This window comes from Puma concolor, chromosome A3, assembly GCF_028749965.1.
Source record: "Puma concolor isolate L17-30 chromosome A3, mPumCon1.1.hap2, whole genome shotgun sequence".
Taxonomy (NCBI): domain Eukaryota; kingdom Metazoa; phylum Chordata; class Mammalia; order Carnivora; family Felidae; genus Puma; species Puma concolor.
Genome location: NC_141669.1, coordinates 110,024,003 through 110,045,755, shown reverse-complemented (window position 1 = coordinate 110,045,755; position 21,753 = coordinate 110,024,003). Strand labels below are relative to the sequence as shown.

The 21,753-nt window shown below is 42.3% G+C and overlaps 2 protein-coding genes across 8 annotated transcripts in view; one reads left to right on the top strand and one right to left on the bottom strand.

The window, feature by feature from the left end:
- Positions 1-15,796, top strand: part of LOC147582656 (protein S100-A11-like) — a 28,820-nt gene extending 13,024 nt beyond the window's left edge. The window contains exons 2-4 of the mRNA XM_086702802.1: positions 3,658-3,983; positions 13,469-13,530; positions 15,639-15,796. Of these exons, the coding sequence (XP_086558928.1) occupies positions 3,658-3,983; positions 13,469-13,530; positions 15,639-15,796 (546 nt within the window). The remainder of the gene's footprint in view (positions 1-3,657; positions 3,984-13,468; positions 13,531-15,638) is intronic.
- The window catches only part of SLC23A2 (solute carrier family 23 member 2), a 137,292-nt gene continuing 128,414 nt past the window's right edge, over positions 12,876-21,753 (bottom strand). For all 7 annotated transcript variants that reach the window (XM_086701744.1, XM_086701748.1, XM_086701745.1 and 4 more), the window contains 2 exons: positions 19,417-19,512; positions 12,876-17,656 (listed from right to left, as the gene is read on the bottom strand). In XM_086701744.1, the coding sequence (XP_086557870.1) occupies positions 17,424-17,656; positions 19,417-19,512 (329 nt within the window). In that variant the 3' untranslated portion in view covers positions 12,876-17,423. The remainder of the gene's footprint in view (positions 17,657-19,416; positions 19,513-21,753) is intronic.

Genomic DNA, 21,753 nt, shown 5'->3' with positions numbered 1-21,753 from the left:
AATAATCAAATTGACACCAGACTTTTAATCTGCAACACAGGAAGCTAATGGACAGTGGAATAACACATACTGATAAAAAATTTAAAAAGTAAAAACCCCAGCAACCCAGAATCCTCTATAAACCAAGATATCACTGACAGGTCAAGGTAAAAGAGAGATATTTGTGGATATGAGAGGCATCAGAATGTCCCGTTCCTTAGGGAAATTCTCAAGAAAGTACTGTCCAAAGACAAATGACTCAGAACACAGATTTCAAGTTGAGAGAGAGTAAAGACAGGAGGAAACAGTGGTGAGCAGTGGACCTTTAAAAGAGCACACTGTCGAATTAAACAGAATAATACACAGTGTGAACTGTGTGGTATAAATATTCAGCAAGGATTGATAAATAGAAGAGACATACTGTTAGGGAAATTCAAGGAATCAGCTGGAATGAAGGGTATTAAAGTATCTCTGCACAACTTAGAGGAACTGTATTTGTTTAATTATGAAATCTGGGAAAAGTTCAACGATATTCCCTAGCTAACCAGGCAGAGAAGGGAAAGGAAGGAAGAGACGAACACAATTTCATCACATTAATAAGAAATGTTCGAAAGGTAAAACAGATACAACAAAGTAAGTGATAAGTAAAATGAAGAAAGAATAAAATCAAGAATATCAGTTAATACAGTAAGTTCAAACAGAATTAATGAACCCGGCAAAATACAGAAATGTCAAAGTGAAAATGTGAAACCTAGGTTTATGCTGTATATAAAAAGCACAGTTGAGGGGCGCCTGGGTGGCGCAGTCGGTTAAGCGTCCGACTTCAGCCAGGTCACGATCTCGCGGTCCGTGAGTTCGAGCCCCGCGTCGGGCTCTGGGCTGATGGCTCAGAGCCTGGAGCCTGTTTCCGATTCTGTGTCTCCCTCTCTCTCTGCCCCTCCCCCCGTTCATGCTCTGTCTCTCTCTGTCCCAAAAATAAATAAACGTTGAAAAAAATAAATAAATAAAAAGCACAGTTGAAATAGAGTGACAGGTTTTCAGCACACAGATCTCTTACATCTTTGGTTAGGTTTATTCCTAGGTATTTTATGATTCTTGGTGCAATTGTGAATGGGATCGGTTTCTTTGTCTTTCTGTTGCTTCATTATCAGTGTATAAGAATGCAACTGATTTCTGTACGTTGATTTTGTATGCTGCGACTTTGCTGAATTCATGTATCAGTTCTAGCAGACTTTTGGTGGAGTCTATTGGGTTTTCCATGTATAATATCATGTCATCTGCAAAAAGTGAAAGCTTGACTTCATCTTTGTCTGTTTTGATGCATTTGATTTCCTCTTGTTGTCTGATTGCTGATGCTAGAACTTCCAACACTGTGTTAAACAACAGTGGTGAGGGTGGACATCCCTGTCCTGTTCCAGATCTCAGGGAGAAAGCTCTCAGTTTTTCCCCATTGAGGATGATATTAGCTGTGCGCTTTTCATAAATGGCTTTTATGATGTTTAAGTATGTTCCTTCTATCCCAACTTTCCCAAGGGTTTTTATTAAGAAAGAATGCTGAATTTTGTCAAATGCTTTTTCTGCATCTATTGACAGGATCATATGGTTCTTTTCTTTTCTTTTATTAATATGATGTATCACATTGATTGATTTGCAAATGTTGAACCAGCCCTGCAGCCCAGGAATAGATCCCACTTGATCATGGTGAATAATTCTTTTTATATGCTGTTGAATTCGATTTGCTAGTAAGCCAAATTATGGAAAGAGCCTAAATGTCCATCAACTGATGCATGGATAAAGAAATTGTGGCTTATATACACAATGGAATACTACTTGGCAATGAGAAAGAATGAAATATGGCCTTTTGTAGCAACGTGGATGGAACTGGAGTGTTATGCTAAGTGAAATAAGTCATACAGAGAAAGACAGATACCATATGTTTTCACTCTTATGTGGATCCTGAGAAACTTAACAGAAGACCATGGGGGAGGGAAAGGAAAACAAAAGTTAGAGAGGGAGGAATCCAAACCATAAGAGACTCTTAAAAATTGAGAATAAACTGAGGGTTGATGGGGGTTGGGAGGGAGGGGAGTGTGGGTGATGGGCATTGAGAAGGGCACCTGTTGGGATGAGCACTGGGTGTTGTATGGAAACCAATCTGACAACAAATTTCATATTAAAAAAAAAAAAAGAAATAGAATGACAGGGACGCCTGGCTGGCTCAGTTCATTGAGCATCCAACTTTTGATTTCAGTTCAGGTCATGATCCCAGCGTCGTGGGATGGAGCCCCATGTGGCACTCCATGCTGAGCATGGATTCTTCCTCTGTCCCCCCACCCCTCCTCACTGTTTGTGCACGCTCTCTCTCTAAAATAAAATAAAAAATAAAAATTTAAAAATTGTGATAATTTTATATTAAATATGAAATTTAAAAATTTAAAGCACTAAATAGGATAAAGAGAGTCACAATATATGTCACAGCATACAAAGAAGATATAACAGCTATAAACATATGAGCAAAAAACAACATGGCAACTGGGGTGCCTGGTTGGCTCAGTCAGCAGAGTGTGCAACTCTTGATCTTGGGTTCATGATTTTGAGACCCACCTTCGGCAAAGAGATTACTCTAAAAAAAAGGCAACTAAATATATAAAGCAAAAATTATTAGAAACATGAGGATAATTCCATTTAAAAATTAGTGTTAGAGATTTAAATACAACTTTTTGACATGTCTAATAAATGTAAAATAAAAGCAATAGAATAATATAATAGAACTAACATACTTAAGTTTTTTGAGTAGAGAATATATTTTTTATGGATCTCGTGGTTCGTGGGTTCGAGTCCCATGTCGGGCTCTGTGCTGACAGCTTGGAGCCTGGAACTTGCTTCAGATTCTGTGTCTCCCTCTCTCTCTCCGCCCCTCCCCTGCTCATGCTCTCTCACGCTCTCAAAAATAAATAAACACTGAACAAAAAAAATAAAATGCTAAATAAAATTGGAAACTTCTTAAATATATAATAAAGTCTATTTACTAAGATCCAGTAGGAAATATTCTAAATGGACACTCAACCTAAATCAGCAACTACCCAGGATGCCTGACCTCATCATTATTATTCAGCATTGACTTGGAGCTCTAGTATTTGCAGTACGATAAGAGAAAAAGAAAAGAATCCCAGCATCAGTCAAGAAAAAGTAAAAACTATCTTATTTTTGTCAAGAACACACTGTTTGAATTCAAAACCTAATAAAACTAAAAGAATTAATAATAGAAGTTAGTAAGCTGGCTAGATATAACACAAATATATAAAAATTCATATCTGATGTGTACAATACATGTGGAGATCTAGATCCTAGATAAAATATTCCATATACAATAACAATAAAATTATTAACTTCTTACGAATAAACCAAATGAGAGGCATAAGACATATATGAAAAAACTACAAAATCCTTTTGAAGGTCTTAAAAACAAGATTCTAACCAAATGAAAGGATGTATCACATACTTTATTGGGGAAAAATATATAAATATACTGTAATTCTAGTTAGCATCTTAACAGGGCTTCTTAGGGATTTGGATAAACTGTGCTTAATACAATGTTAATAAACAAGAAACAGCTGAGGCTGCTCAGACCTCTCTGAGCCACTCCCCAGTCCCAGCCTCTGATTCAACTCCAACAAGGCAAGGATCTTCAAGTCTACAGAGACTGAGTGGTGCCCTGAGTCTCTGATTGCTGTGTTCCAGAAGTGTCCTGGGAGGGACGGTAACAACTGCAGACTCTCTCAGAGTGTGTTCCTAAGCATCATGAAGATGAAACTGACTGCCTTCACAAAGAGCCAGAAAGACCCTGGTGTCCTTGACCACATGATGCAAAAATGGAACCTCAACGGTGAAGGGCAGCTAGATTTCCAGGGGTTTCTCATTCTGCTTGGCAGCATGGCTCTGGCTTGCCATAACTCCTTTATCATGGCTACCCATTCCCATAAACTAATCCGAGGAACCCTTGGGCCTGGCCTCCAAACCCATCTTCTTTCTTTCCAGCTTCCCAACCATCATCTCACACCTACCCTGAACCCGGTGCACCGACCACCCACCCCATGCAGGCCACTCCTGTTGGTAGTAATAAAGCAATACAGTCTTTACAAATAAAATAAAAGCCTGAGAAAATGTAATAAATATATGGAAAAGAATAGTAGGCATGGATTTGCCTTCTTATTATAATAGGAACAGATTAGTAGAATAGCCAATCATAAACATAACTTCCAGAATCATTAAGCATTTAAATGTAAAAAATTAAATAGTGAAACTCAAGAATGAAATCTTGGACTACACATGCAACCTAGGGGTGGGGAGACTGTCTTAATCAAAACAGGAAACACACTTGCTCAGCAGACACAGACATAGTTAACTATATAAACATTAATAAGAGCTCTTTATGCATCATGAATATTTAACTCTATCTGTACTGTGAAAATCCCCCCCTCCAAATTTGTCTATTAACACTGTTCCTGATATTTCTTGGCAAGAAATAGTAAAACAAATACACGTGGGGAAAAAATTATAATACAGATGAGGAGTTAAATATCCATAATACACACAAAAAAAACCTCACAAAATAAAAGACAAACAACCGAAATGAAAAAAATGAGCAAAAAATATGAACAGACCATTCATCGAAGGGAAAATCGAAATGGCTGAGAAATATTTTTAAAAAGCTGTTCAAATACATGATGGTCAAGGAAAGGTAAGTTAAAGTCCAATGAGATATCCTGTTATAGTTATTAGGCTGAGAAAAATTAAGAGAAAGGTAATGTCATTGCTGGCAGGGGTGCAGGGGTGAGATATTCTCATACCTTGCTCGCGGAAAAAAAAAATTATTATGGCTTTTAGAAAGCAATCTGGTAAGATCCCTTAACATTTAAAGTACATATACTCTTTATCTTTTTAATTATTTTTTTTTTGAGAGAGGGCTCAAGTGTGCAAGAGGCAGAGAGAAGGAGAGAGAGAGAGAGAGAGAGAAAGCAGGGCGTAAGCTCCCCCAAAGAGGGTCTTGAGCTCACTGATGCAAGACTTGGGACTCCTGAACTGTGAGATCATGACCTGAGCCGAAGTCAGATGCTTAACCGCCTGAGCCACCCACGCACCCCCAAAATACTCATGCTCTTTAGCCCACCAGTTCCACTGGTGGGAAAGTATTTTATCATTTGTTAAAAGCTCTTACGAAAATGTCTATTGTAGCTCTCTAGGACAGCTAAAAATGGAAAACACCGATATCAGCTTTGAATAAGCTACAGTGAATCCTCAGCAAGAAATATTATAAAATCTTTATGAAAAAATGAATCAGAGTGATGGTGGCTGACTTGTAGAGACTTCCGCAAGATATTGTTGAGGGAACAACGTGGTGCGGAAAAGTGTTTAAGAGGATCTTTTTTTTTTTTTTTTTTTGGTAGAGCAAAACCTGACAAAACATGAATGAATGTGTATATGTGATGTGGATGCCTATATGCGTGTACAGGTAGGTAGGCAGTTTGCATAGCTGGAGGAACATGGGAAAATGTATGAATGCTAAAAGCAGGTTGCCAACATGGATTACTAGAGCAACACAGAAGGATGGGCAGAGGGAGAGGGAAATGGAAAAAGAAAAGCAAGCAAACAGAAAAGATGTAAAGAAGGCTGCGCTAAAAAGAAATCGTTGTGTATAAGATCTTATTTATGTTAAACTGTATCTCAGGGCATAAAATATCAGGAAACAGATCTACCTCTTCCCCTTTGTAGGAATGCTTATGCCATACTATAAAATGAAAAAAAGCAAGTTTCAGAACGTAGTATGCCACCATTCTATTTCAATAAAATCAGCAAGCACAACCCTTGTATATGTCTATTTATGATTACATACATTTGTCAAACAAGAATATAGTGGAAGGAGACACCAGATGGGTAATGATGGTTATGCAAGATGGGGTAGGATTGGGGTGGTTGGGGGAATAGTTTTCACTCTTCACATCTCTGTATGATTGAGCTGTTTTGCCAGTCACAATAAGCACATATTACTTTGATAGTTTCAAAACATCAATAGAGAAAGAAACCCTCTAATAACAGGTTCCTTTCTCTTTACATCTTCATTCATCCTAACGTCTGGCTTTGGATGTAGTCCAGCTCCCCATGCCCCATCTCACTCCATTTCCTACGTGAGTAGACATTTGTGTCCCATTTGTAGAGAGACTTGAAGTTACTTTCCACAAAACTCCCAGGTGGTGGTCAAATTCAGGGAATGTGTCTGGGTATCTGTGAGGCTCTTTGAAAATTCTGGGCCACTTAAGGACTTGGCTAGTCTAGAGAACACAGAGAAACTAGGGATGGGACCCACGACTCTACAGATTGACATATCCAAGTCTCGGCACTGGCCTGGCAAGTTCTTCCAGTGGAAGGATGTACACCATGATCACGCTCTATAAAAATATCTGTGTGTGCCTACAAGGCCTGGAGAGGACTTGAGGAGCACTGGAACCTAGCCTGTTAAGACTTTGTATCTTAATCCCTATAATCCCTTCTAATACTCTGGATGAGTATTATTTCCATTTTATAGAGAAGAAAACAGTTGAATGACATGCTCAAGGCTATATAGCTGGTCAATTTTTAGGTGGAAACGTAAGACTTGCTAGTCCAAGTTTAGGTGGTTTTTGACTTACAAAATCTCTAATAGGGCACAGTTTTGGTTGCTACAACAGATACACAAGTAATAATGGTTTAAACCAGTGTATCTCTCTCTCACATCAATTCTGTGCTGCTGTCGTTAGGATTTCAGGCTTCTCCTTTCGTATTTTCCTGCCCACCCCGGTGTTGTCCTCATTGAAATGGAACGCACTGGTTGGCCACCACTTCTGCCTTCCAGCAGGAAGGGTTGGGAGTTGTGGGGGAAGACAAAAATAAAGGTAAACATCTACCCTTTAAGAACAAAACCCAGAAGTTGTACCTTCAGCCTTGTTTACTCCTCACTCATCCGAGCCTGGTCACATGACCATAGTCAGCTACAAGCAAGGCTGGGAAGTGTAGTCTTGTGCCCTTCTGCAATTGCATGATCATAGAAGAATGGGAGAATAGATCCTGAGGGACACTTGGCAGTTTCTGCCATGATGGGAAGAAGGCTCTGGAGATCTGAACGCTCAAAGCTCATTATCTGATCACTGGACCACAATACAAATGGTTAGGCTCCTACTCGAGATGAAATATTTTATTTAAAAAGTCTTCTGTTGCTCAAGAGGATCATTCCTAAGAAGATCTCTCTGAGGGTGATTCTTCCTGCTTCAAAGTCATTGTCATAATTTTCCTGAGACCACAGTGGATCACTTGCTGCCCAAGAGGTAAAACAAAACAAATTGTACATATGTGTTTGCACACACACACACAAATATATTAAAGGCCCTCTGACATCTTTGAGTCTCCAAGGGCAGTTGCTTCATAGTTGACATAAACAGAATTTGAGGCTCAGCATCTCCATAGTGGTTGAAGGTTGAGGCTGCAACGGAAGGAGAGTTTTCTAGTTGCTCTGCCCAGGCAGAGCACATCAGTCCAGAGACCACATCAGCCCAGTTCAGAGCAGCGCTGTGTTGGTGTGTGTGTTGGGGGACGGGGTGTGGTATGGGAGTGCATACTGTAGACTTCTGGACCCAGCTCAGGGACAGATGCCCAAAGTCCACCATCTGAGAGACATTCAGCTTGAACCTGTGTTTTCAAACCCCATTGTGCTCTCCCCAACTGACTTCCCCACCTGCCCCCGGTCCCTAAGGATGGAATGTTCTGGAAGATTTTATCCACCAAGCCATGTATGTCATTTAGGAGGCAAAAATCTTCCTATATAAGACAAAGGGTAGCAAACAGAGTAAGTGGTAGCTTTAGCACTTTCATATTTTTACTGAGGTATATTTGGCCACAACTGTTATTTTAATGTCAAGTACAATATGAGGAAGTGGAATGTTTTATATTAGTATTAGAAGAGTACAGGGACTTTCCTATTTCTTCAACTGTGATATTACTATTTACAATACAACTTTCATTTAAGACAGTTTAAAAATAAAAAAATTAGGATAGAAAAAATGGCATTAAGTGTAACCTGCAACCCCACTTCCCCAAAATAATGATCACAGATCTTGGGCTACATTTTTGTTACTTTCTTGTAAGCACATGTTCACATAAATATGAAGGTATCTGTAATAAAATGGAAATGTTGGAAGAATACCCATGGTGAGTTACTGCCAAATAAACAAGAGTCTGGTAAATGGATGCAAACTGATGAAAAGTCCAAGGAGAGGTCATCTCAAAAGGTCTAAAGGATTCTAGTTTCAACTCATAAGCTTTGGGGAAAAAGTAATCAACCAAATCCACCGTAAATCCTGTTGTTGAACAAACACAGACCTCCTTCTTTAGCATAAGCGGTCAGAAAAAAATCACCAGATACATGAAAAGGTTCAATAGTCCCAAAGAAGGGTATATTTAGAGTAATTGGAAGAAATATTTGCCAATGAAACGTATGAAATGGGAGCAAAGTCCCTAAGATATGCTTTCAGTGGGATTTGAGAGGTTATTGCATCTATGAAGGCATCTTGTGGGAGTGTTTTAACTTGAAATGAAATTATTGAACCAAATTTAAAAAATGCAATGTCCCCCAATAAACTACCGGATCTGGGAATGGGGTACCAATAGCTGTAAACATCACAAAAGGAGAGACTGTGTGCTGCCTGACAGAAGGACACACAGCCACTTACAAAATAGTGCTCTCCCCCACCAATACCAGATTCGGGCCAAAGAACATATTTAAGGAGCTGTACTCAGCACTTCTTGTAGGGAACTGCAGGACAAATAAATTGCTCAACAAATAAACTCCAAGGAAGAGACTTATCAACCAATAACAAAGTATAAACATTATGTGGATTCTATCTCAAATACTTATGAGACAATTGTGAATTTGAACACTGAGTAACTATTTGATCATATTAAATACTGTTAAATTTTAAAGACAGGTTTTTTTTAACTACCTTTTGGCGATAACTGCTGAAATATTTACAGATGATGTGATATGTGAGGGATTTGATCAGAAAAATGGAGGGAAAGTTGAGAGGTGTAGATGTTTGAAACAAGACTGGCCAGGAGTCGACGCCTGTTAAGCTGGGTTGTAGGATGTGGGGGAGTGGTTATGCTTTTCTCTTTATGTTTGAAAATGACCAAAATAAATTGCTTACAAGACATGAGTAAGAGATTCAATATTCTAGAAAACCCAGTCAGTAATCTAGATCATTGCTCAGGAAATTCTCCTAGAACTTAGAGGAAATGGAAAAAGACAACATGAGTGAAACTATATGAAACTTACAGGAGAGATCTAAGAGACGCAGTGTGGATGTAAAGTCAGAAGTCCAGGACGCGTGCATAGAACCACCAGAGGATACATGATACACATCCATTAAAGAACATTTCTATTATTGGTTTCTTCTTTGAACATGCAGCTATTTAGCAATATTCCGTACATCCAAATACGTAAACTTGTAAACTCAACTTTTTATTGACTTCCGACTTAATTGCTCATAGTTTAGTGGACATGTTCTGCATAACACGTATTCTCCAGATTTTTGAGGCTTGCTTTAATGCCTAGAACAATTAGTTTTTAGAAACACCCCTGAGTGATTGTGAAGAATGTGTATTCTCTAGTCGTTGGGCGTAGAGTTCTAACCATACCCTCTGACCACTTTCACTTCTGTGCCTCACTTCACTTTTTGCCTGCCTGACGTATCAAAAGGTAAGTGCTAGAATCTCCCACTGGCAGGTGAACTTATCAGTTTCTTCCTATAGTTCTATCCATTTATACTGCATGAATTTTGAGGCTGGGTTTCAAGTTGACTCTTTGTAAATTGCACCGGTCTATCATTACACCATAAATTTTCCTACCTTAACAATGCTGTCTCAGGATTTATTTTGTCTGAGAATAATATAACAAATAGATGGTTAGTATTTACCCCATGTGATTTTTCCCCATCCTCTTACTTTCGATTTTGCCCATCCTTAAGTAAACCAGTTTCTGGTGAGGTGCTTCTAAATTTTTTTTTTTTTTTTACATTTATTTATTATTGAGAGAGAAAGAGCACAAGCAGGGGAGGGGCAGAGAGAGAATGAGACACAGAAGCAGGCTTCAGGCTCTGAGCTGTCAGCACAGAGCCCAATGTGGGACTGGAACCCATGAACTGTGAGATCATGACCTGAGCCAAAGTCAGATGCCTAACTGACTGAGCCACCCAGGCATCCCTAGGTGCTTCTAACCCTATCTGTGTTGAAGGATTTTTTGTTTTCCCCAATCCATTATAGCCTAAGACTTTCAAAAAATATGCTTTAAGAGATTTATGAAATTCTGGAATTAGAGACATACAAAAATACAGGGGAGATACTTTAGTATTAAACTCAACACACATAAGACGATGTCAAATTGACTAGAAACTTTTACATACTTTTTAAAAAAGTTTTTAAAATGTTTTTTTTTTGATGGGAGACAGACCATGAGCAGGGGAGGGGCAAAGAAAGGGAGACACAGAATCCGAAGCAGGCTCCAGGCTCTGAGCTGTCAGCACAGAGCTTGACATGGGGTTCAAACTCACGGATCGCGAGATCATGACCTGAGCCAAAGTTGGACACTTACCCGACTGAGCCACCCAGGCGCCCCCAATTTTTTTAAAAATTTATTTTTGAGAGACAGAAACAGCATGAGCAGGGGAGGGGCAGAGAGAGAGAGAGAGACAGAATCAGAAAGAGGCTCCAGGCTCTGAGCTGTCAGCACAGAGCCCAACGCGGGGCTCGAACCCACGAACCGTGAGATCATGACCTGAGCCCAAGTCAGACACTTAACCGACTGAGCCACCCAGGCGCCCCCTACACACTTTTAATAAAGTTTCTAAGATGTTATCAGCTCCCGAACACATCTTCTTGCAGCCATCAACAGAACCACTTTTGAACACTGGTGTTGTTGACTAAGTCAGGATTTTGTTCTAGCCGTCCTAACATCTTCTAATTGGCAAGTTTAGTCCAATAATTGTTATTGGTGCATTTGGTCTGGTTTCTCTCACGTCTAAGACTCCTCTCTTACCCCATCAACAACTTCATATGACCTTGAATTACAATTTGAGAACAGAAGCTATATAGACTGTCCCCCTACCCAACAAGTTCACGTGAAAACCTAATCCCAATACGATGGTATTAAGAGGTGGAGCCATTGGGGTGACTAGGTCATGATCATGGTGGGGGATTTGTGAATTCCTCATTAGTGGGATTAGTGCCCTCATAAAAGAGCTCCCCCCCCCCCCAAAAGAGATCCTTTGCCTCTCCCACCACGTGAAGACACAGTGAGAGGGCAGCATCTATGCACCAGGTGACAGGTCCCTACCAAACACTGAATCAACTGGTGACTTGACTTCTAGCCTCCCAAACTGAGAAATGTTGGCTTCTAAGCCACCCCATCTATGGTTTTCTGTGATAGCAGCCAGAATGGATCAAGACCTCAGTTTTACCAAGTTATTTACTGTTTATCTTGCTCTCAGCAATTACAATGCTTCCTAGGTTTGTTTCTCCTCATATTCAAGTACTTTATCTGAAGCATTTAAGTGAGGGCATTTGAGTGGCTAGACATGAAATTCTAAGTTCAAAGTTCTTTTCCTTCGGTCCTTAAAAATGTAACTCCATACACAAAGTTGCTGCTGAAATATCTGATGTGCATTGATCCTGGCTCTTTAGGCTCCGCTTCTGGCTTACAGTCTCTGGAAACTTTCAGAATGATCTTTGTGTTTGTTAACCTTAAATTTTACTACCCAGCAATGAAGATGGATGAACTACATCATAGACACGTACCAACATGAAAGAATCTCACAATAGTGAGTGAAATATAATATATACACTGCTATTCTTTTTACATGATGTTAAAAACCACGTAAAACAAACTAAACGGTAAATTGTTTAGGAACGCATATACATGACAAAATTGTGAAGAAAAACAAGGAGAGGATAAACCCCAAATCTGGACGGTGGTTATCTTGGTGCATGGGGTGCCCCAGAAGAGAGGCCCATGGGGTAGAGGGTCTTGAGTATTGGTAATGTGCCATTGTTTCGCTGGGGGGTGGGACCATGGGTATTCTATTAATACCTTATACACATGTTTTGCATGCATGTAAGGTGAACATTTCACCTTGTGGCTGGTTGCCCAGTGGCAGTGCTCAGGTTAGGGTACTGGGAACAGGAGGCAGCAGATTGCACACTGGATGGGAGCAGCCGTGGTGGCCACTCATGGCCCAAACTGCCAGAGATGGACCAGGGATGGAGATGGGAACGGGAAAATTCCAAGTCAGCTCTACATCAATATACTCGAACACCTCCGCACACATCTTCAAGCCCCACCGGGAGGCCTGACAGAACGAGCTGTCACCAGCTGCTCTCAAGCTGGGCTCCGGGCCTCTTTGGCACCCACGCCTCAGCATTTCTGGCCCCTGCCTAAACACTCAGTAGGGCTTACTCTGCTCTGGAAGCCTTTGATTCCACCGTGTGGACGGACTGGCTCTCTCCATCCAGCCTCCAGATGTCGCTGACCTAACAAGAGGTTCCTGATTTTGCCCACGGCGCAGCAGGGTGCATCCTGTAATGAAGGTTCGCTCAGGCATCCCCCAAGCGGCCCGCTGTGGTTCTCTGCTCGTGGGAACAGATGATGCTTTGGCTCCTGCTTTCCTCCTGTGGTCTTCCAGGTCCCCAACAACGGTAACATCTGAGACTTGCTGAATCGAGTTTATTGAGTCGATTTCCCTCCCCTGGGTGATGACTTTTAATTAACGACAAATTTCCTACAGACCAGCCAAAGGAGGAGGCACATTAACAGGAACTGCGTCCAGGAGAGCTTTTATTTGTACGGAACAGTTTTAAAAATACAGAATAAAATAGCTTTATCTCTACTATTATTCACAACATCTGGTCCAAATATTACATATTTTTAAAATACTTAAACGTTTAATGAAGCCATGTTAGAAAAACAATATGAAAATTCTTTTTTAAAAACTCCATAAAAGAATTACACATCTCAAAAAACAACCCCACCCCCAGATACCCTCGGTATGCAAAATAAAAATAAAAAACAAACAAAACCCCAGAAAGGTATATAGCCAAAGTCAGTCACAAAAACGCAAGGAAAATATAGGCATCCCCACTGCTTTAAGAACAGTCAGAAATTTATTAATGTGTCAAACAGAGGTTGTTACCAACGAACAAAAAAGGGTATTAACTTGAACTGTCAGTGAGACGGCGACACTGGTGAGGGTGCCCTAAGTGCCGGGAAACAAGCGCAGTGAGTCTAAGGACGCCGGGTGTTCCTTCTGCGGAGGATGACCAGGCACAGTCAAGAACAACCTAGAAGGGCAGGAATGTGTGTGAGGCTGCTGAAAAGGGGTGCCCAGCGCTAACGTGCTTTCCGCATCCACAGGGAGAAGCCGAATGTCTGTGACAACGGGCAGTCTTCTCAAGCTATTCAGGAGGTGACTGCAGGTGAAGTGGCGGGTGGGAAACGTCCTGTTGTCTGTGTCCAAATCATAAGGGGACAGAGCACAACACGTATGGCATGTGGAAACCCGGGGCCCTTCTCTGAGGCGCAGGGGGGCTCCCCTGAGAAGGGGCGCCCCCCAGAAGCCTCAGGCCCGTGTGCAGTGAGTGCACAGCCACGGTGCCCGGGGGGTGTGGCTGCGTGTGCACGTCCCAAGCACAGCGCCCACGCAACGTTGCCGCTCATTGCCAGGCAGGTTCTGGAATGAGGCTTCTGCCACAGCTCCTTATTCACCTTCTACCTGGTCTGGCCACTCTCGTGGCATCAGTATTCTGGATGATTATAGTTGCCAACCCATAAGTCTAAGTTGCCAGTACCAATCCTTCAGCAGGGCCGTGAATGAAAGAATTACTTTAGCTCATGGTGATAAAATACACGCATGGTTAAATAAAGTATACACACATACTAGAGATTCATCAATGGAGAAATTCTATTATCACATGACATTGTCATGAAAATTATATCATTCCCTCCCTGGAGAACTGACTATTATCCTGGGTAGAAATGTTACTTTACTATATGGAAATACTGCAGTATTCATGCATAAACCAAGTCGTCATCATGAAAGTCAGTATTCTACAGTATAAAGCAAATCCGGTGTGTGAATTTGTTACCATGAAAACGGGAAACCACCAGGACCCACGATGCCTCATTCCAACTGGCCTGGTTAAGCCACTTCTCTTACCTCCATCAATCACGAGAAACTACGACATCTGAAACCCTCTTAAGAAAGAGTCTGTATGAAAGAATCTAAGTTTAATTCCCTAATGAGACAAAGACTGGAGCCATTCCCCATTACTCTATGAACCACGTTAGATAGTTTTTATTAAAACCAGTGGTGGGCTCTCCCTTGCCACCCACCTCGATGGGACAGTATCTACTGTCCTTCTAAATAAATACTTTCTACTTCTTACATTGAGATGGCCAGGGTCAATGTAAAGACGATGGGTAGGTGTAGTCACTATGGAAACTAGAGGCTGAATGCCCTGTCCAAGAACACTTACATCCAAAACATTTAAAAACGTTCTATTGGCCAAAGTGTGGTGGATATGCGGCCCCAGAAATGCAGGCCAATAATGTAAATGCACATGACCCCTTCGTCCCTCAAAATCTCCCTTTCAGTGTGTGCTTGAACCTAAGGAGCAGACGAATACATTTCTCTTTTAATTACAGACTCATTCTGTAGCGTATTTGCCGGCAGGAGGACCACTTTCGATCATGGTTGTGTGTGCTGCACATGCAGGATCTGTTCATTATCAGGAGACTCCACTCACTCAAGTGAAAGTGAGTGCAGAAAGCACCAGACTCAATGGGACCTTTAGTTGGGCTGCCCTCTTTCCTCCCCACTTCCTGTCCCCTTCCCCCTGCCTTAGAGAATCTAAAGTTGGCCCCAACGAAACAAAAAGAGCAAAATCCATCATCTCTAACATTCGGTATGGATACAGGGCTTCCCTCCACATTTAAATGCTTGCAGAAGACATCCCCCAGACCAGCAGATTTGGAAGCTCCCAATAAAACCCGGCCCAAGGAGGGGTTTCAGAAGGGAGTGGGTTTCTGGATGTTTGAAGCACATATCCTAAGTGTCACTCACTAGGAGGGAAGATGCCCCATCAGGTTACGCTGAAAGTTAAATTACCCAATGGTTCAGATGCTTTTATTTGATATTTGGTCCTTCTGCTCACCTAGAGAACTAGAATACTGCAAATCTCTGGCCTGTTTAACAGTTTCCCCACTATTTAGAGCAGAGAAATTAGAGATGCTGAGCAAAAACACAAACAGAAGGAAACTGAGAGCAACTCAGTGCAGGACGGCTGTCGGCATTGAGTGTTAGTTAACCAAGTTAAAGAGATGAAAACCATTGACCAGTGTGCTTCTACAGTTAACTATGCACCAGATACACTTTTAAAAAACATACAAAATTAAATGTAATTTAGAATCTCATTTTTTTGTTTTTTTTGTTTTTTACTTAATCTGCAATAAGATCTTGGCAAAACGGTACAGTGGCTCTGAACTATTCTTGCCAGAATACGCCTTGAAGCCCCAAACTTCCCAGGAATCGAGGAGGCTATAGTGGTACAACAATGCTGCCAAAGACATCAGAACGAGGTGGAGGAGAGCCAGCTATGGGGGCAGGAAACGGGCCCTGTGGACACAGAGCTGCTGAGAACCATGCCCTGCTGTCAGAGTCAAGAACACCCATTGGCTGTCTAAGGCTCAACCAGGTTAACAAACGACCTAGGAAGCACAACCTCACGCAGCGAGGTTGCTACCTTGTGTTTCAGGGTTTCCTTTGGCTGAAAATTTTCAAACCAAATTCCACAGAAGTAACTTTTCCAGAAAAGATTTAGTGTTATTAATGAGAAATCAACAGAAGGGGCCCTGCCTACTGCTTTTCTTACCATCTTCTGCAATAACTTAAAACAAGAAAGGCAGCATTTAGCCAGTCTAATTTCCGCCCCCCCTGCAAAATCAAAATCCAGTGGACATTCCACATGGTAACTCACAGAAAGTCTCCTTAAGCCTAACTGCCAGAAATGACTTGCAACAGAACTACAGGGATGAATTTACCAGGATGTCCAACCATTCAATATGGCGGCTCTGTTGATTACCTGCCTCAGCTTCCCTTCTTCACAAAACAAATTCACGTGTAACTTAACCCACGGTTTCTGGGCTCTGGTCCAGTAGTCAGTTTTGATAAATAGATTAGGCATTACAGTATTTACACTTTCATGGTATCAAGCAATACAAAACACAACCACAATAATGGTTACTGGCCTTCAAAAGCCTTGACGACAAGCTTCCCTGATGGTATCCACAGCTTTATAAATGCTGGTTCTTTTCTTAATGGGAAGTGAGGGGTGGGGGACAAGTAACAGGGATGCAAGGAAAGAGGGTCACATGGAAAAACACTGATTTCAAAAACCTGTTATAGTCAATAACATTAAATAGGAATAAAATCTGGTAATTTATAGATACGCGCAACAAGAACTGACATCCACATGACGGCAGAGTCAAGACTCCCATAAACATCTGCTTAGTGCCCCTGTGTGGCACTCTATACCCATCACACCAGCCTGGAGTGATAAAATGTCAGATAGAGTGTCTCAATTATAGTGAAAAAGAGGCCAGTATGAAATGTGCTGGCCCATCCCGGGCCAGGGTGGCACCAAGAAAGAGCAGTTGAGAATCAGATATTGACTTCAAGGTCCTTTCCTTTCCCCTCCAATCCCCCAAACAGATTTCAATTCTAATTAACACCTGTACAGACCTTACCCACACACAGATATGGGTATAAGGTAACCATGTTGACTGTTTTCAATCAGGTCAATAGTTTCCTGCTACAGGAGCATCAGGGGACACAGAATCACATTTGACCAGTCAGATGTGACAATGCGAGGATACTGGTGCCCCTTGAGCAGAGGGGGTCTATGCGGGTGCAGGCTGAGGTCAAATAAAATAGAAGCGGGTCCAGGTGCTTCTGGAACAGAAAGCCCCTGCACCCCAGAGGCAGCTTGTAGGAAAGCTAGCCCAGGGTGGTAGAAGGAGACCGAAACCAAGGAACCGCTGTGGATTTAAACACCCACTCCCACAGGAGGACAGGAACTTCAAGTTCAATGGACGCTCTCAAAGGCAAGGGGTAGGGCTTAAATAAGGAGACAGGTGAGACACAATATTAGACACGATCACCACCCACAACAAAAACAGCTATTTGTAATCGTCTTAGCTCTGGGTGCAGAATGTAAATGCAGATATACAAACATACAGGTTACTGCTTGTTACTCAGCAAGGAACTACAGATTCATGCCTCACTGCGGCCGGGCCACAGGGTGAGCTACAGCTATACCGTGGCCTGCGAGTCCTCGTCTGAACTCCGGCTGGTGGCATTCTTCCTGAGGCCTTTCCACGTGTAGCCCGCAAAGGTTGGGCTGATGGGTAAGTAGCCGAAGCATCTGTATTTTTTAATAATGTTCATGCCGAACGGCAGATCGTAGGATTCCATGCCATCGAGCGACTTGCTCCCTTTGCCCACGCCCTTCTTCCACTTCCGGATTCCTCTTTCCTCCGGAGTACCTGTGGAACACCCCCCCCCACACAAAACAATACAATGGAATGTTTAGTTTGACAGTTCCACCAAGAGTTGAGATCCTCCGACATGCTGTCCCATACATGGAACCTGCCAGGACGACAGCAAAGATCCCTTGAGGAGCAGTTGATGGCACTCAGCCATCCAGGTACCTAAACCAGAAACCTAAGAACCACTAGCCCATCCTTGTTCCTTTTGCTCCACAAACATCCCGATGTCTTTGCCTCCTCACTGCCCTCCCACGTGGCCCATATTCTCGATTCCCATTGTTGAGGTCAGTCCCACACCACGTTATTGCTTTCTTGGGTCATTTTAACAATCTCCTAACTGGTTGTCTGGTCTTCCATCTCACCATCTCTTTCCCCAAATCTGTTCTCAAAAACCAACACAAGAACTTCTAAAATGCAAAATATGATCTTGCAGAATAGGACCCGGTCTTTATTATATCACATATAATGTCTTCATAAACTGGTCAGGGCAAACCACCCCCCATCCACACATGCCAAGGTTTATCCTGCTTTGCTCCATCTGTGTGGGGTGGGGGAGGGGGAGGGAGGGGGAGGGGGAGGGAGGGAGAGGCACTTTTGCCATGTACTCCCCACTTGTCATGGATGAACATGTGAGGATGAACTTCCACGTTGTAGCCTGACAAATGAGTCAGGGAGAAAGATCTGGGCCCACAGGGCTCAGAAGCTCCTGAGCCCTTGACTTTTTCCTGTAAATCTTTCTGGTGCAGAGAGGCACAATGGCACCTGCCCTTGGCTACATGGGATACCTAACAACATACTATCTCTGCCCAAACCCAGATGAGGAGCTTAAGTATGTGGTGCAGGATGAGGAACACCGTTGTTTTCTTACATTTAAGCAAGGCCCTCCCGTCCATGTTGCTGTAACAAAGTGAACTTTAATTTCCACCTGTCAGACTCCTGTGCCTCTCGCTCAATTAGTTCTGAGAGAGTTAGTGACTGACCCCCATCAATCTAACACCTTCCACCTATTCATGCATGTGATTCCTTTTGCCTCATTTGCAGCAACCTCTTGATTGAGGCTTTTTGGAGTGTGTTTTTAGGGGAGAAATCTCAACAAAACCTTCAAGTTCAAGAATAAGCCTCACCCTTCCTTGATGGAAGGTACATCAATCAGTGTGTCCGTGGTGGCACTTTCCAATGGTACCAGCAGCCTCCTCTAGGAAGCTGGGAAGGCTGTGAGGCAGGGCCCAGAATGCACCCAGCTGAGAAACAAGGGCTACGGGTGTGGGGGAGACAGCTGCCTCCATCCACCTCTCAGTCACTGGTCCTGGAAAGATCCTGTGCCTACCATACTGTCTTTTGGTCCTAGGTAGCTGGGAGCCTGCCTCAGAAAGGAGGAGGAGACACACTGCAGGCTGTTAACAGCCGGCTCAGAAGAGTGTGTGAACAAGATGACAAAAGCCACCGTGGGCACTGAGCGAGGCTGTGCAAGGAGGGCTGGTGGCTTGGACAGTGCCCCAGACATCCCACCACCCTGCACCATGGGCAAGAAGCTTACCTGCTTTCTCTCAACTCAGCAAGGAAAAAAAACCCCACTAGGTTTATCAGCAAAAAACTGATTCATAAAAGGAGGCTGGAGGCATCATCTTAACCGCTTTAGAAAAGACAGTTTGAACCAGTGAGGGCTCTGAACTGATTCACTCTTCCTGCTTCTGTATTTACTTTGCAAAACAAGTAATTCACATACGCAATAAGCACGTTTGGTGTATACCACATACCTGGGATGGTGTTATCCAAAATAAAGGCCACGCAGCCTCCTACAAACATAGCAGTTGTGAGAAGAACGTTCAACACCTGATCGATCCCCGTTATGCCTGGAGACAGAACACAGTGGGAGGGTCACTGCCACAGCCAGGACAGCTAGAAGGAGCACTGGGGTGGGGACTAATCACCAGCCAATGTGATGCATGAAGGTGAAAATTTCTGTTGTATATGAGCAGATAAATTTTTTGCTAGTAACATTTTCAACTATTATAAGTAATTTCCATAATAATCAAAAGGTGATCTCCATGAGGAGAATTCCCAACGATGGACCGTAGAAGATAAATCTAAGAATGAAGCTTACCCGATAATGAACTAGGAAGCCACTGGGGCGTGGTGTTTGCAGATTGAGAAAAAAAATTAATATAAAAGATAGCCGTTGCAAGGCTGAAAAAACTACAAACAGAACAAGACAACAAGAATATCTGTGGTGTTCACAACCAGATAAAGGGTTTCAGAATCCTGGATCACTGATGTGTGCTTTAGCTCCTTTTAATTAGGAGCAACTGAATTTCTATAAGTGAACTCCTATAAATGTGATATATTAAAATGTGAAAAGCAGCAAGAATCTCCTCGTTATCAGAAGCTCACACACTTCCTAGATTTAAAGTATAAAAATCCTCAACAGAAAATAACAAGCGTTGGCAAGAGTGTGGAGAAACAGAAACCCCTGAGCTCAGGTGGTGGGAATCAGTTTGGCAGTTCCTCCCAGAGTGAAAAATCTAGAACTTCCCTATGACAAGGCAATTCTACCCCAAAGAAACAGAGAGCAGGTACTCAAATCCAGCTGATCCTCATGATTAGCAGATTCTGTATCTGAATTTACCTAAACAATAAAAACTTATCTGCAAACCCAAAATGAATCCTCCTGGCCTTCACAGTCATTCACAAAGCAGCAGAAACTTTAAGTTGTCAACAACATGCATGTTCCTGGCTGAGGCTGAGGTCAATCAAGGTAACGCTCTGCCTTCTTGTTTCACCTCTGTTCTTCTCAAGTGTGTGTGTGGCGGTCTGTTTAATACCGCCTCTTCCCCATTTTTGTGTTTTTGGTCGGTGATTTAGTTGTTTAAAATGGCCCCCAAGTGTCATGCAGAAGCGCGGTCTACTGTTCCTAAGGGCAAGAAAGCCGTGCTGAGCCTCAGGGAGAAAACACATGTATTGGGTGAGTTACACTGCTCTTGGCTGTTGCTCCCCTAGAAGGGACGGTTCAGAATTTGCTAATTCCGTGTTCACAGTGACCTTACAGAGCAGAACTACCATGGGTGAGGACTGACTGTACTTGTATGCCAATGTTCACAACAGCACTATTCACAACTGTCAAAGGGTAGCAACAACCCAAATGTCCACTGTTGGACAAATGGATAAACAGATTATGGTGTGTGTGTGTGCGCGTGTGTGTGCGTGCACGCGCACACACACACACAATGGAATACTATTAGCCATGAAAAAGAATAAAATAGTTATATACAAATCTCAAAAACATGCTAAGTGAAAGAAGCCAGAGATCACATATGATTTCATTTATGTGAAATATCCAGAACAGGTAAATCCACAGAAACAGAAAGCAAATTGGTGGTTGTCAGGGGCTGGGAGAAGGGGGATAAAAGGAATTAACTGCTTAATGGATACGGAATTTTATTTTGGGGTGAGGAGACAGTTTTGGAAACTAAATAGAGGTGGTGGTTATACAACATTGTAAATGTACTAAAACAGCACTGAACTGTTCACTTTAAAATAGTTCATTTTAAGGGTGCCTGGGTGGCTTCGGTCGGCTGAGTGTCCGACTTCGACTTAGGTCATGATCTCACAGCTCATGAGTTCGAGCTGCACATTGGACTCTGTGCTGACAGCTCAGAGCCTGGAGGCTACTTCAGATTCTGTGTCTCCCTCTCTCTCTCTGCCCCTCCCCTGCTCAGGCTCTGTCTCTGTCTCAAAAATAAATTAAAAAAAAAAACAAAAAACAAAAAACAAAAAACATTAAAAAAAAAACTTAAAATAGTTGGGGCACCTGGGTGGCTCAGTCGGTTAAGCGTCCGACTTCAGCTCAGGTCATGATCTCACGGTCCGTGAGTTCGAGCCCCGCGTCAGGCTCTGTGCTGACCGCTCAGAGCCTGGAGCCTGTTTCGGACTCTGTGTCTCCCTCTCTCTCTGACCCTCCCCCATTCATGCTCTGCCTCTCTCTGTCTCAAAAAAAAAAAAAAAAAAAACCTAAAATAGTTAATTTTACATTATAGAATTTTACCCCCAAAATATGTATATTTATATAAATATATATTTAATATAAAATGCTTAAT